Source organism: Vulpes vulpes, unplaced genomic scaffold (genome assembly GCF_048418805.1).
Source record: "Vulpes vulpes isolate BD-2025 unplaced genomic scaffold, VulVul3 u000000831, whole genome shotgun sequence".
NCBI classification, from domain to species: domain Eukaryota; kingdom Metazoa; phylum Chordata; class Mammalia; order Carnivora; family Canidae; genus Vulpes; species Vulpes vulpes.
In genome coordinates this window covers 1-13,213 of record NW_027325851.1, presented here as the reverse complement: position 1 = coordinate 13,213, position 13,213 = coordinate 1, and the positions used below count along the sequence as shown (strand labels likewise).

The following is a 13,213-nucleotide window of genomic DNA, read 5'->3' as shown; positions in this document are numbered from 1 at the left end:
GAAGATCATCTTTTAGATGTTAAGAGAACATCACATATACACCAACTACTTCTAAACAGATGGTGGTTTCACCCAGGGGAAAGAGACCCTCTAGAGGCAGCTGGCACAGGCAGTGAGGGCCTATTACCTCCTTCCCCCGCTCCTTCTCAGGCGCAGTCCCAGCCAGCTCCACAGCTTGTGCACTCTGCACACTCTCCAACCCAGTCTGTCCGCAAGAGTCATGCTCTTTCCTCTCCGTGGCCTCTGGCACCTGTTCCTCTGTGTCAGAATTCTCTCTGCCTTCTTCTTCTTCCTGTTTTTGCAGGGTAAGCAAACACCACATTAAAATACTCTGAAGGAAGAGTATGAGGCAGTGGGGTGAGGGGTGGATCCTGCAACAATAAGATACCCCATTCCTCACCATGGGGAGTCTGCAGGGTTATTAGCCAGAAAGGGTCTTAAACAGAAACTTAAAGCTGCTCAGCAGCGCCACCTGGTGATAGAGAAGTATCCTAAAAGATTCTGATCGGAATATAGTAACCTCTTTGCTATTATTTTTACTTGAGACAAGCCAGACACTACACAATACCTGGGGCTGGAGACCTTGGTCAACAGGAATGCCATTCTCTGCACTTCCCTTACTGGCTTCCTCGTCCTTGTCTTCCAGAGACTGCTGCTCATCCTCTGAGTTTTCTTCAGGATGTTCAGCAGTATCTTTGTCTTGGCCGTCAGTTCCCGTGTCCATCTCTTCCTCCTCCTCGCCCTTTTCCTCTTCACTGGGGCCTTCCTCAGGCTCATGTTGGCCCTGCCCTTCACTGTGGTCAGCCTCGATCTCTTCCTTTATTTCCTCAGCTTCATGACCTGCTTCTTCAGTATCCATTGGTTTTTCTTTAATTTCCAAAGGATTTTCTTCTGGATACAACAAAAGTAAGAAACACAGAATTTAACACAACTTAACATGGGATTGAGTTACATAAGCTTTTTGTTATTACTCTTGAACCAGGAATTGGCACACTATGGCCCAAGGGCCAAATAGGGCCCACGTGTCTCTGTAAATAAAGTTTTATTGGAATACAGCCACATCTATTTGCTTACTCATGTGTTTAGCCTGCCTACTCTGTGTTGCCTATGGCTGCTTTCACACTACTATAAAAGCAGAATGGAGGTTTTGCAACCCCTGTCGCAGCTTATGGCCTATAAAGTATGATACATTTATTATCTGACCCTTACAGAAAAAGTTTGCCCACCTCTGCTCTAAAACACTGTATGTTACATATAATTGTCTGGATGGTGCATTTCATTTTTTTTTTAAGATTTTATTTATTTATTCATGAGAGACACACACAGAGAGAGGTAGAGACACAGGCAGAAGGAGAAGCAGGCTCCATGCAGGGAGCCCGATGTGGGACTCAATCCTGGGTCTCCAGGATCAGGCCCCGGGCTGAAGGCAGCACTAAACCACTGAGACACCCGGGCTGCCCTACATGGTGCATTTCATTAAAAGATTCTAAGTAATCTACCAAAAAAATCCTAAAAGCCAGCACAAAAGGAATATTTTGGACCAAAGATGGGCAATGATGTTTTACCCTTGACAATAACTGGTAGACAGACTTTTTTATCATACACAGAAAATACAACATATGTTCAATGGAAACATTCCTATTTGGAAAAGTTTTGTTTATTAAAAGCATGTTCCTATACTTTGGACACTTCAGAAATCAAAGCTAAATAATTTTTTAAAATAATTGCTTCTGGGGGATCCCTGGGTGGCTCAGCAGTTTAGTGCCTGCCTTCAGTCCGGGATGTTATCCTGGAGACCCGGGATCGAGTCCCACATCAGGTTCCTGTGTGGAGCCTGCCTCTCCCTCTGACTGTGTCTCTGCCTCTCTCTCTCTGTCTCTCTTATGAATAAATAAAATTTTAAAAAAAAAATTGCTTCTTAGTTTATATACACAATTGTCTACATCTTGAATTTAAGGTTGATGTCAGAATCCAAAATTATATGGTAGTGAAATGGTCTCAGAAGTAGCAACTTATACAGTGCTAAATAAGTCAGCTAGAATTTTTTTAAGTAGGCTCCACACCTTGCATAGAGCCCAACGTGGGGCTGAATTTAGGACCCTGATATCAATACCTGAGCTGAGATCAAGAGTCGCACACTTAACTGACTGAGCTGCTCATGTGCCCCAAAAGTCAGAGTTTAAATGTAACAAGCCTCACCTTGAGATGCTGGGAAATTTCCTTTAGGTTTCTTAATAAAACTATACAAAAATGGGGGATGGGTGGGTGGGGAGTAAGCTATAGAGAGATTCAGAGAGTGAAGACTTGTTCTTAGGATGAGGAAAGCCTGTTATCAAATTTTCAATCAAATGATTCTGGTTAAGTAACAGTTCACAAATTCATTTTTTTAATTATTAAATACTTCAAGCATGGAAAACGCATTTTAAAATTAAAAACCTGGGCAGCCTGGGTGGCTCAGCGGTTTAGTGCCGCCTTCAGCCCAGGGCGTGATCCTGGAGACCTGGGATTGAGTCCCAGGTCAGGCTCCCTGCATGGAACCTGCCTGTGTCTCTGCCTCTTTCTCTCTCTGTGTGTCTCTCATGAATAATAAATAAACAAAATCTTTTAAAAAAAATTAAAAAATAAAATTAAAAACCACCTAGATTTAATAGATGTGAACACTGTGCTGTATTTGTATCAAACTTCTGTCACTTGTTTTTAAGAAATAAATGGTTCTGGGTACAACTATATGGATTCTGGATGCCTTTGCCCTTCCTACTTCCTCAAAGGTCACCATAACCTGAAGCTGCTGTGTTTTCTTCCTTTTTGTGTTTTCCTATATTTGATGCACCCATTAATATATAGTATTAAACTTTTACATAAACGTTACCTCTTATTTATTCTTTTATAACTTACTAATTTTTTCCAATATGGGGTTTTAAAAAGTTTAATAACTTTTCTATATATGTAACAGATTTGTTATGAAGCACAGTGAGGCTAGCTTCTATCTGTCTGATTACCCACCATGACTGGGGACTTTCTTTCTATTATAGGGGCATTTTCCAAACAATACAGTATCAGCTCTCCCTAGGGAACTCACTCAAACTGAACAGCGGATGACAGGCAGATTACTGTCAAGTGCCCTGTGACTTCTCTTGATTATTCAGTTTCATTCCCTGTAACAATGACTTCATATTTCAAATTAAACATGTAACAGATGCACAGCCACCAATAACTGAAACAATCATTTCCCTAAAAAAGCTGTACCTAAGGCTCCACTAGAGGCCTCATATACTCAGATTTCAGTGTTTACATCAATCCATGAGATGGGGCATCGAGATGGCTGTGAGGAAATGAAGCTTTGTGTGATGAAGGACCACACAGCTACTGCAATGCTAAAACATAGGACAGGAGAGGACATTAATGACAAAAAACCTGCTAGTTTACTTTCACTGTACTCAGCTTAAGCTTTAAGTCTAACTCAGGTGAGAGAAACACTACAGAGAAAAAGCAAACAATTTTCTCAAAGAGGAATTGAGATGACTGGACAAGATTTTTGACCTGCCCATGATATGGCATGAAGAAATTGGTTATTGTACATTTTTAGTGAATTCCAACTGGTCTCTTTAGGTTTTGAAAGACATACCTCCTTCTTCATGGTCTGTGTCCTCACCACCGTTCTTGTCTTCACTGTCTAGGTTCAAGTCATCTGGAAGGTCCAAGGCCTCAGGTTCTGGCAGCTTCTCCTGATTGCCATGGTAAGGATCCACCTCATTTTCATCATATTCCCTCTTTGGACAATGGAGAGAACAGGAAAAAATAAATTACAAACTTTTTAAAAAGTAGTATTTGCATATAATTATCTTTAAGCAGCTATGCTAACAGAATACAAAGTCTCTTCTCTAAAATTTCCCCCATACTTCAGAATTTTACAAATGCTTCTAGAAATTTCAAATTTCAAACTTCACTTTCTATGCACGTTCTCCACTGATAAGAGGTACTGTGTTGCTTAATTTCAAGAAAGAAACTAAGGTTTACGAGGAGATATATAGAAAAGAATCACAGAATTTAGCTTTCAAACTCCAGCATGAGCCCAAACAGCATGAAGACTACCTCATTAGTAACCAATAGATATTTTATGAGGTGTTGAGAGACTTTGTTACACGTTTTATGAGGCAATGGGAAAACAACTGATGAACAGGATGAAAATATCTTAAGACTTCCCCAGGAGCTCTGCAGTACAACAGCCCTGGCCTTGAATCAGGGGTAGATCCATTTCATAACCTCATCACCTCATCTATTTGTTCATTAATTTTGTCCTGGCCTTGTCCATCATCAGCAACTTCTTCTTCCTTTTCCTCCTTATCTTGGTTTTTATCTTTGTTTGATTTCCCAGCATCTAAGTTGTCATCTTTGGCAACAAGTCCACAATCTTCCTAAATGTCAGAGGAAGAAAAGGCACAAAATCACAAAATCATTACTCTCAATCTAAGAAACTGCTTTCATGTAGGTTGATTCTATCTAAATTAGTTCTTAGGCATGTACAATTTCTGCCTGTTGGGCCAATCCCATGGAAATATCCAGATGACAGGGTGTCATTTACAACCTAGAAAGAATAGTCTGGCTTTAGCCCAGATGGCAGCAGTAATAGCAGAGGTGTGAACAGTGGGATGGGCCACACTGTGCTGCTGCAGAGTCCCATCCAGCCTGACTTTTCCCAAGCAGGGAGGTGGAGAAGTTCAGTGGCCAACAGCCGAATCAGAACACTTGCATTGAGTCTTAACTTGGCTCTTCCATAATACATGGCCCAGGTTAGGCCATTCTTCTGGCTTGGAATACAATCAAGAAGAGGCAAAAAAGAAGAAGAACAAGAGGGATGAAAGAAAGAAGAAAAACAATGACAGAGAAGAGCAGTAAATAACAGAAAATGGTAACGGGTGGGAACAATGTCTCCTCTCAACCTGGGGACTATAGGATAGGGGGAATCTTTTAATTACCTCATCCATTCCTGGCCCTGTTTCTTCAGTTTTACTGTCTTCTTCCTCCTCCTCTTCTTCCTCATCATCATCACCCCAAAGCCGCTCATCTAGTTTATCAGCTTCCTCACCATTCAGATCGCCCATCTGTTTATCTAGGTCTCCACCATCACTATCTGATTTCCCATCATCCTCTTCTGAAAGGGAAGACACTGAGCTAAGGTAAATCCCCAAACTGGTCCATGTGTGCAGAACAGGGATGGATACACTACCTGGCAAGTGCCCCATCTGAGATTTATTGCTTGCATTTACAGGACTTTGTACAGGCAGATGCCTACTGAAGTAGTCCTACTGTGTTTTGCAAACTATTTGAAGGAAAAAAGAAGTCCATAATATGTGATATTAACAAACAGAAGGTGGTAGAATAGCTGTCAGTGTGTCTACTTCTGGTGCTAGGGGGAATATTCATTATGAGACTCAGCAACTTCACTGGGTTGTGGTTTCTTGTCTGTGAAATGAAAGATTTAAACTATATGACTTCCAAGGTTCCTCCCCATTTCTAACACATTATATATACACTTCTATTTTATCCAACATCTAAAATCGTGTGTCTAATTCAATAGAATTTTCTTACCATTGTTTTTGCTCAAGGTCCACTGTGATAAAGGTTATATTCTTTAAAAAAAAAATTTTTTTTTAAATGTATTTATTCACAAGAGACACAGAGAGAGGCAGCGACAAAGGTAGAGGGAGAAGCTCCCTATTGGGAGCCTGATGCAGGACTCGATCCCAGGATCCCTGGATCACGACAGAGCCAAAGGCAGATGCTCAACCACTGAGCCACCTGGGTGCCCCTAAAGGTTATATTCTTATGTTTCTTAGGCAAGTGTATACTTTTCTACTTTAAGGTCAACTCTCATTTCTGCAATACCTTCACTTACAATAAGACATGATATCTCAAATTACGCTATGGTCAGAAATTTAGGGCAATTGCTGAATTATGGTACAAACCTGTGACAAGTGATAATGTGCTATTAAGAAATCACATTCTCAAATAATTTATAATGATAGGGGAATGCTCATATGTTAAATGAAAAAAGCAAACTGACTATAAAGGACCCTGGGTGGCTCATACGGTTAAACATCTAACTCCTGGTTTCTGGCTCAGGTCATGATCTCAGGGTTGTGGGATCAAGGCTCACATCAGGCTCCACGCTGGACATGGAGCCTGCTTAAGATTCTCTCTCCCTCTCTCTTTGCCCATTCCCCCAGCTCTCTCCCTATAAAAGGAAAAAAAAAAAAAAAGCCATCTACAGAACTATTTATGGTCTCTGTGTGTATACATATACACACACAATAAATGGAAAGGAATAAAAATTTATTAAGTGGTTTGAGTGGTAAGTCTAAGGGCTACCTATTCACTCCTGCACTCTCGTTCCAAATCATCTATAACAAATGCCTACTACTTTTTTTTTTTTTTTAAGTTGTTTAAAGAAACTACCCTGACCAATTTACTTTTGAGCTGAGAGTCAAGCTCTGTTAGGGGTATCTCTTCTTGTTCTTTCAGGCTTCCCTGAAGGGGAAGTCACTATGTCTAGCACAGGAGGCAGCCAAAATACCAATGTCTTGAGTTTACAGAGATGAATCTCCAAAACTGACTATAGACTTCTGCCTCAGTCAAGACAGTGAAGAAATATACATATGCTAATGTTTTCATTTTCAGTTATGCAGAGTAATAAACTTGTTCCAAAAAATTATAATAGGCTCCTTATTGAGAACATGTAATTTCCTAGATAAACTATTTTTTAAAAACAAGAATGAAGTAACAACCACAAACCTTGTTCTTCAAGTTCCCCACCATGCATTTTCCCATCAAAGTCTTCTGACATCTCAATGGCATTATCCTCGCCCTTAATGTCTGATTTTGAGTTAGGATCCTCTTTATCCTTTTCTTGACCTTTCTGAAATGTATCTTCTGCCTATATAAAAAAAAGCATTATAGAAAGCATAAATGCTGTCACTTTGCTGTTGTTTATTCAGCTCTAAATAGAACATAAATATATAAGCCACCATTAATGATATTAAGTTATCTCTAGGGAGAGGAAAAATAAGAGAACCAACGGGGATATAACCACACACAATAATTTCTGGTTTGCTTTAGTAGGTCTGTAATTTCTAGTTTTATTGCATTGGGATTAGAGAATATAGAATTTTGTTGAAGTTTTCTTCTTGTGAATTGTTAAAAAAAAAAAAAAAGGCAATTCCAGACATATGCATTCTTAAAGAACGCAAAGAATACGCATTCTTAAAAAAAATAATAACTTCTTAAGAATAAGAAGGATAAAAAATTCAATCCTATTATAATGTCCACATCTTTAATATTTTTATCACTTTGGTCTCAGATAGTAACTGAATATAATTTTTGTTCACTTTTCCTTAAACTATATGTATTCCTGTATACTCTAGGTGTTATTTGTGGCAGAAGATTCATGATTGTTCTCTTATTATGGTTGAATTTTATTTTTTTCAAACTATGGTTGGATTTTAAAATGCTTTTTAAAAATACAAACACGGGATCCCTGGGTGGCGCAGCGGTTTGGCGCCTGCCTTTGGCCCAGGGCGCGATCCTGGAGACCCGGGATCGAATCCCACGTCGGGCTCCCGGTGCATGGAGCCTGCTTCTCCCTCCGCCTGTGTCTCTGCCTCTCTCTCTCTCTCTCTCTCTCTCTCTCTCTCTCTCTGTGACTATCATAAATAAATAAAAAATTAAAAAAAAAATTTTTAAAAAACAAACACAATAAAATCCCATTAAAAGAACTGTAAGCAAAACAGAAAGAGTAAGTTTCCCATGGAACCACCATCCTGCAAAAATCTCAAAGAAATCAGTATCACTGACATTCTGGTACATCTTTTTATCCAAGAATACACCTAGGTGATCTGTATCAGTACACACCCCCCACATCTTTATAAACAAAAAGGGATCACTGCTTTACTAACTGCTTTGCAATCTGTTTTTCATTTCTTTTTTAAAAAATTTTTTATTTTTAAGTAATCTCTATATTCAACATGAGTCTCAAGCTCATGACCCCGAGATCAAGCGTTGCATGCTCTATTGACTGAGCCAGCCAGGAACCCGGTTTTTCTAATTTAAAAAATATCTTGTAGATAGATTTATATGTATCAAGATGGAAATCTATCTCATTCTGTCTAATTAGCTTAAAGCACTGTTCTGCATGGATGGTGTCATAATTTTTTTTTGATGGTGTATAATTTAAACAATTCCCTCCTGGTAAGTATTTGGAATTTTTTTCACAATCTTCACCATTATAATGTTATAGGGAACATCCTTGTACAAAAAAACCTCCTTCATATACCTATTTATCTTTAATATTAACATTTCTCTCAGAAAACACGGAATTCCTAGGTCAAAGAATACATACAATTAAAATTTATGAAATATTGCCAAATTGTTTTGATAGCTTTTATCCCACTTCATGTTTTTTTGCACAGGATTGCACTTTTCTATTAAGTTTGTGATTTTTTTTTTTTGCTTTAATTTTTTTTCCATGAAAAAAGTAACGTTGGCAAAGAAGTTAAATTTGAGAAATACAGAAAAGCCAAATAAAAAAACGTATGTGTATTAAACAGAGCTCTACCATCAACACTAGCTTAACTCTTTTTGTTTTTCTTTCCAGTTTTCAAAGGATAAGTTTGAATTGATTTGCTTCTTTAAGCTATGGTTGTAGCTATTAAAAATAAATAAAAATGTGTGGTCTGCTTTAGATTTAGAATATAGGAGCTTAAAAAAAATTCCATTATTTCTTCAAGTCACAGTTGGTAAATCTGTATGACTAATAATAGTATGCTTTAAAAAAAAAAAAAAAAAAATCACTCCCAAATAAGACAGGCATTTAAAAAAAGCAACACAGGAATCTTAGCCCAAAACACCTATTTCAAAAACATTCTTGATTCCAACTAAAACAGTATATAAATTAAGATTTTTCAACAGGTCTTAAAGATATACAATAGAATCTGTTAATAATAAACACTGGTATTATTATTTAATGCACCTTACTTAAAATAGCCAAGTTTTTTTATCCTTAAATGAGTCACTACCAAAAATACTCTAGAATATCAAGATCTCTCCATTTAAAATAAAAAATTTTAGATTACTTCCTTGTCAAATTATAGCTATAACTAATGACTGAGCTACAAAGATCCCTTCTGTAGTTTTTTGGCTTTTTATTTATCTCCACTCTCTAAAACTTTAGTATTCTTAGGGCTCCACAAACCAGAGTTTGAAAATCATTAACCTAGTAAAAAACATTCATGTATAAAACTTAATATTGAGAAGAAAATAAAAAGGGAGTGAGTTTCTGAAAACTGTATGTATATTTCGGGCATGCGATAACATACCTGTTCTTCATTTTCTATCTGGTCACTCACATCTTTCATGCCCTCGCCTTCCCCAATTCCACCTCCCTCATAGTCATGGAATTCAGTTGCTCCTTCTCCTGCTGAATCTTCCATGAATTCTTTAGGCAGGCAAAATCCCTTAAAAACAAGAGTGAATAATTAGGTACAAAAGCAATAAAAGAAAAATAATTTTTGACCTTTTCTCTCAGGATTTTCAATCTGATGGAAATTCATACAGTAGACATGGCATTTCCTTCTTCCTTGGTGATAACAGTTATTATGCTGTTCAAAGCTGGACATTAGATTTAACATATAAGCTTTTGACTTTGTAGAGGTCTTTCTGATATGTAGTAATCTTAACTGGCAAGACAAAAATCTGAATCAATTATACTAGGACAACATTTTAGGACCAAGTCACTCAGCAAGAGTAGAACCTCTCAAGTGTCTAAATCCCAAAGGGATAATTCATTCTTCTTTATTTACTTCTCAAATTAGTAAAGCCAGAGAGCAGCCTGGGTGGCTCAGCAGTTTAGCACCACCTTCAGCTCAGGGCGTGATCCTGGATAACTGGGATCGAGTCTCATGTCAGGCTCACTGCATGGAGCCTGCTTCTCCCTCTGCCTGTGTCTCTGCCTCTCTCTCTCTCTCATGAATAAATAAATAAAATCTTAAAAAAAAAAAAAAAAAAAAAGAAAAGAAAAAAAAAAAAAGAAAAGAAAAGAAAAAAAAAAAAGAAAGAAAAGAAAAAGAAAAAGAAAAAGAAAAAAGAGAAATTAGTAAGTCAGAGAAGAGAGGAGGGCAAGAAGACCTATAACCCTGGAGGTACAGCAACTTGAAGCAGATGACACAGTGGGAAATTTCATTTTTACTTCAAAAATTGAAGAAAATTTGGTGTGATGCTCAAGTAAAATGTTAATTTTAATATAAAAGAAACATGCCTCCCCCTCAACTCTTGAGGTAGAACTGTCACTCTTAATGTATGTGCCACGTTTTCTACCAAGGCATCTGGCATGCCATGGGTTCTAGAGTCAAGAACAAGGTCAGACAAAGAAAAGACTCATGAAGTGTTAACAAAACAGTGTTTAGTGTTGGAAAATAATCTTGGAAAGGAAAATCAACTACTAGCATATGGGACAAAAATGAACAGAAAAACAAGTATAAGAAAAGAGTAGTTCTCAATCACAAATTTTATCAGACAAGCTATCAAGTTATTTGTCAATCTTAGGATGGAAAAGTACTAAGAAATCAGCTGCCAACTAACACAGAATCAAGAGCCCCAAACCAGTTGCCAATTGTGTCACCAAAAGCTTTCCATGGATTGTTAGAATTATGACCTAGATCTTAGCACTGAGTCTAACCTACTTTGTTTCCCTCAGGACTATTCAGAAAGGATATGAATACAATGTGGATACATAAAAACTTAAAGGAAAGGCAAAATCACTTTTAGGACATGTATTCCTGGAATATTGATTGAAAAATATGTTTTGGTTAACTTAACTAATTTTCCCATTGCGCTACATTATTTTAAAATAGGTTTAGATATAGACAGAATACAACCATACAGGAGAAGACTCAGATGTCCTTCTGCAGGAGCATCACTACAGTAGCTACCTCTAGAACAGCCAAAGGACTCCCAACACTTTTGCTTATATCAGACCCCCAAACCCCACCCGAAGCACAGGCCAAATTCACTCTAGAACCTGTCAGATCAGAGCAACAGCACAAGTGGACTAACACAGCTAACTCAAATCTCAGGGCACCCTCACTATACACTGTCCTGCTACTGTCTTTTGCATGTAGTCTATCTTCCAAAGAGTGATGGGGAAAAAAACAAAAACAAACAAACAAACAAAAAAAAGTGATGGGATGTGAGATTGGCTCAGTGCCCATTGAAGAGAGGGAGCAAATCGGACTAACTCATTTATTATTAAACAAATACAAATATCTATCCTCTAGATATGCTTGCTGCATGGGCTTGCCTCCCATTTTTAAACCCTTTCTAGTATTCCAGATACTCAGAACTAAGAACTCTTGACTATTTATAAGAAGGCTAGACCCAATCTTCAGTCTGTAAATTCCTATCTTTCTCAAGTGATTCTCACCTGTATTGTACCTGGATTTGGAGAAAATCTTAGAATACTAAAGAAATAAAAACAAAACAAAGTATATATTCAATTAAATGTAGTTCTCACAAAAATGGTAAGGAATGTAGGCAGATCTCACTTTACAAATGAGGAGACTGAGGCTCACGACAGCCCCTGGAGTCTAGGGAATTCATCAGAGGGGGACCTGCAGGTTCCAAGACCTTAATGGAAACAGGCTTAGCAAAAGGGTGCTGGATAAAGCCCTGAGAAATCCACAGGGAGAGCAAATCACCTATTTGTGAAGGTTCAAAAAAACCAGCTTGGGAACCCAAGCACTAATGGGTATGGAGGATCATGGACAGTCCTTACCTCCTGGGCCAACTCTGTAAAGACCTGGGCAAGCACAGAGAGCAGCTTTGCAGTGCTACGGTGAGTTGCCAGAGACACAGTCAGGAAGAAGAGGACGAGGTCTGAGTATCTGGAGAGCATGGGCACCAGACGCACCAACACGCAGCAGGACTGGCTGAAGAACTGTGGGCAAAAGACCACAAGGCCTGTTCACACTAGTAACCAGTACCAGGTTTTCTCTGGGGTAATAATAATGTTCTATAACTAGACAGCAACAATAATTGCACAACACTGAACCTACTAAATGCCACTAATAGTAAGTTTTATGTATATTTTCTCTTATACACACACACCCTTATGCTCACTGATATTTCCTCCTTGTTGACACAAACCCTCACGAAAGTACATTTTAAATTCTGTCACTTAGTTTCACTTAGTTAACAAGGTTTTTCGTTTTTGCTTTTAAATAAGACGTTTACATACAAATTCTATTTGGAATCAAAGTTAGCACTGGAAGCAATACTAGAGACTTATGATATCCTACAAAATAAATTGCTTCTCTGGGATCCCTGGGTGGCGCAGCGGGTTGGCGCCTGCCTTGGGCCCAGGGCGCGATCCTGGAGACCCGGGATCGAATCCCACATCAGGCTTCCGGTGCATGGCGCCTGCTTCTCCCTCCGCCTGTGTCTCTGCTTCTCTCTCTCTCTCTGTGACTATCATAAATAAGTAAAAATTAAAAAAAAAAAAGTTGCTTCTCTGGACTTTTATGGACACAGCAACTTCCCCCTCTGCTGGTTTGTTGTGAAGGGAAAGGTATTTGCAGAGTGTGGCCATTCAGCCTTAGACGACAGCAGCAGCATCCACATTAAGATCAAATACCCAGGAGTATGTGGTGGAGTATGAAAGAATCCCAAGAAAATAGAGAACTCTGGATTGCTGGCATTTTTTGCGTCTGTGCATCTTACAACTATAACCCTTAGCTAGCAAGCCCTAAGAATTACAAAGTTTGTCAGTGATGTTTACATGCATAAAGAAATCAAACTTAGTGATTTTTTTTTTTTTTTTTTTTTTTTGCCACAAAGGCCTGCTTTGGGACCAACCACATGGAGCAAAGTGAGACCCACTCTGCCTTTGCTCAGCCCACTCTAGATAGCAAGAAGTCTATATTACCGTGTGCTTTGATGCTATGCCATCCTCGCCATATGATTTCAGCCTCTCCAACAGCTCAGAGACAGCGGAAATTATTTTCTGAACATGCAGAGCGCTCACATCAGCCCGTAAGTCATCCTCTAAGAGTTTTGTTAGATGTCCTGATTGCAATCTTTCAAAGCCTGCTGCCTCTTTCATTCACAGAAAAGGAAGACATGATGAATAATACAAAATACTCTTTTCATCTCCATTCATCCAGTC

The 13,213-nt window shown here is 38.5% G+C and overlaps 1 protein-coding gene across 2 annotated transcripts in view; it reads right to left on the bottom strand.

Moving 5' to 3' along the window:
• Positions 1 to 13,150, bottom strand: part of LOC140597588 (midasin-like) — a 28,309-nt gene extending 15,159 nt beyond the window's left edge. For both annotated transcript variants that reach the window (XM_072746435.1, XM_072746436.1), the window contains exons 1-9: positions 12,974 to 13,150; positions 11,825 to 11,986; positions 9,372 to 9,509; positions 6,793 to 6,934; positions 4,977 to 5,152; positions 4,272 to 4,415; positions 3,626 to 3,770; positions 569 to 891; positions 128 to 292 (exon numbers count right to left, since the gene is read on the bottom strand). In XM_072746435.1, coding sequence (XP_072602536.1) covers positions 128 to 292; positions 569 to 891; positions 3,626 to 3,770; positions 4,272 to 4,415; positions 4,977 to 5,152; positions 6,793 to 6,934; positions 9,372 to 9,509; positions 11,825 to 11,986; positions 12,974 to 13,150 — 1,572 coding nt within the window. The remainder of the gene's footprint in view (positions 1 to 127; positions 293 to 568; positions 892 to 3,625; positions 3,771 to 4,271; positions 4,416 to 4,976; positions 5,153 to 6,792; positions 6,935 to 9,371; positions 9,510 to 11,824; positions 11,987 to 12,973) is intronic.
• Between the last annotated feature and the right edge of the window lie 63 nt (positions 13,151 to 13,213).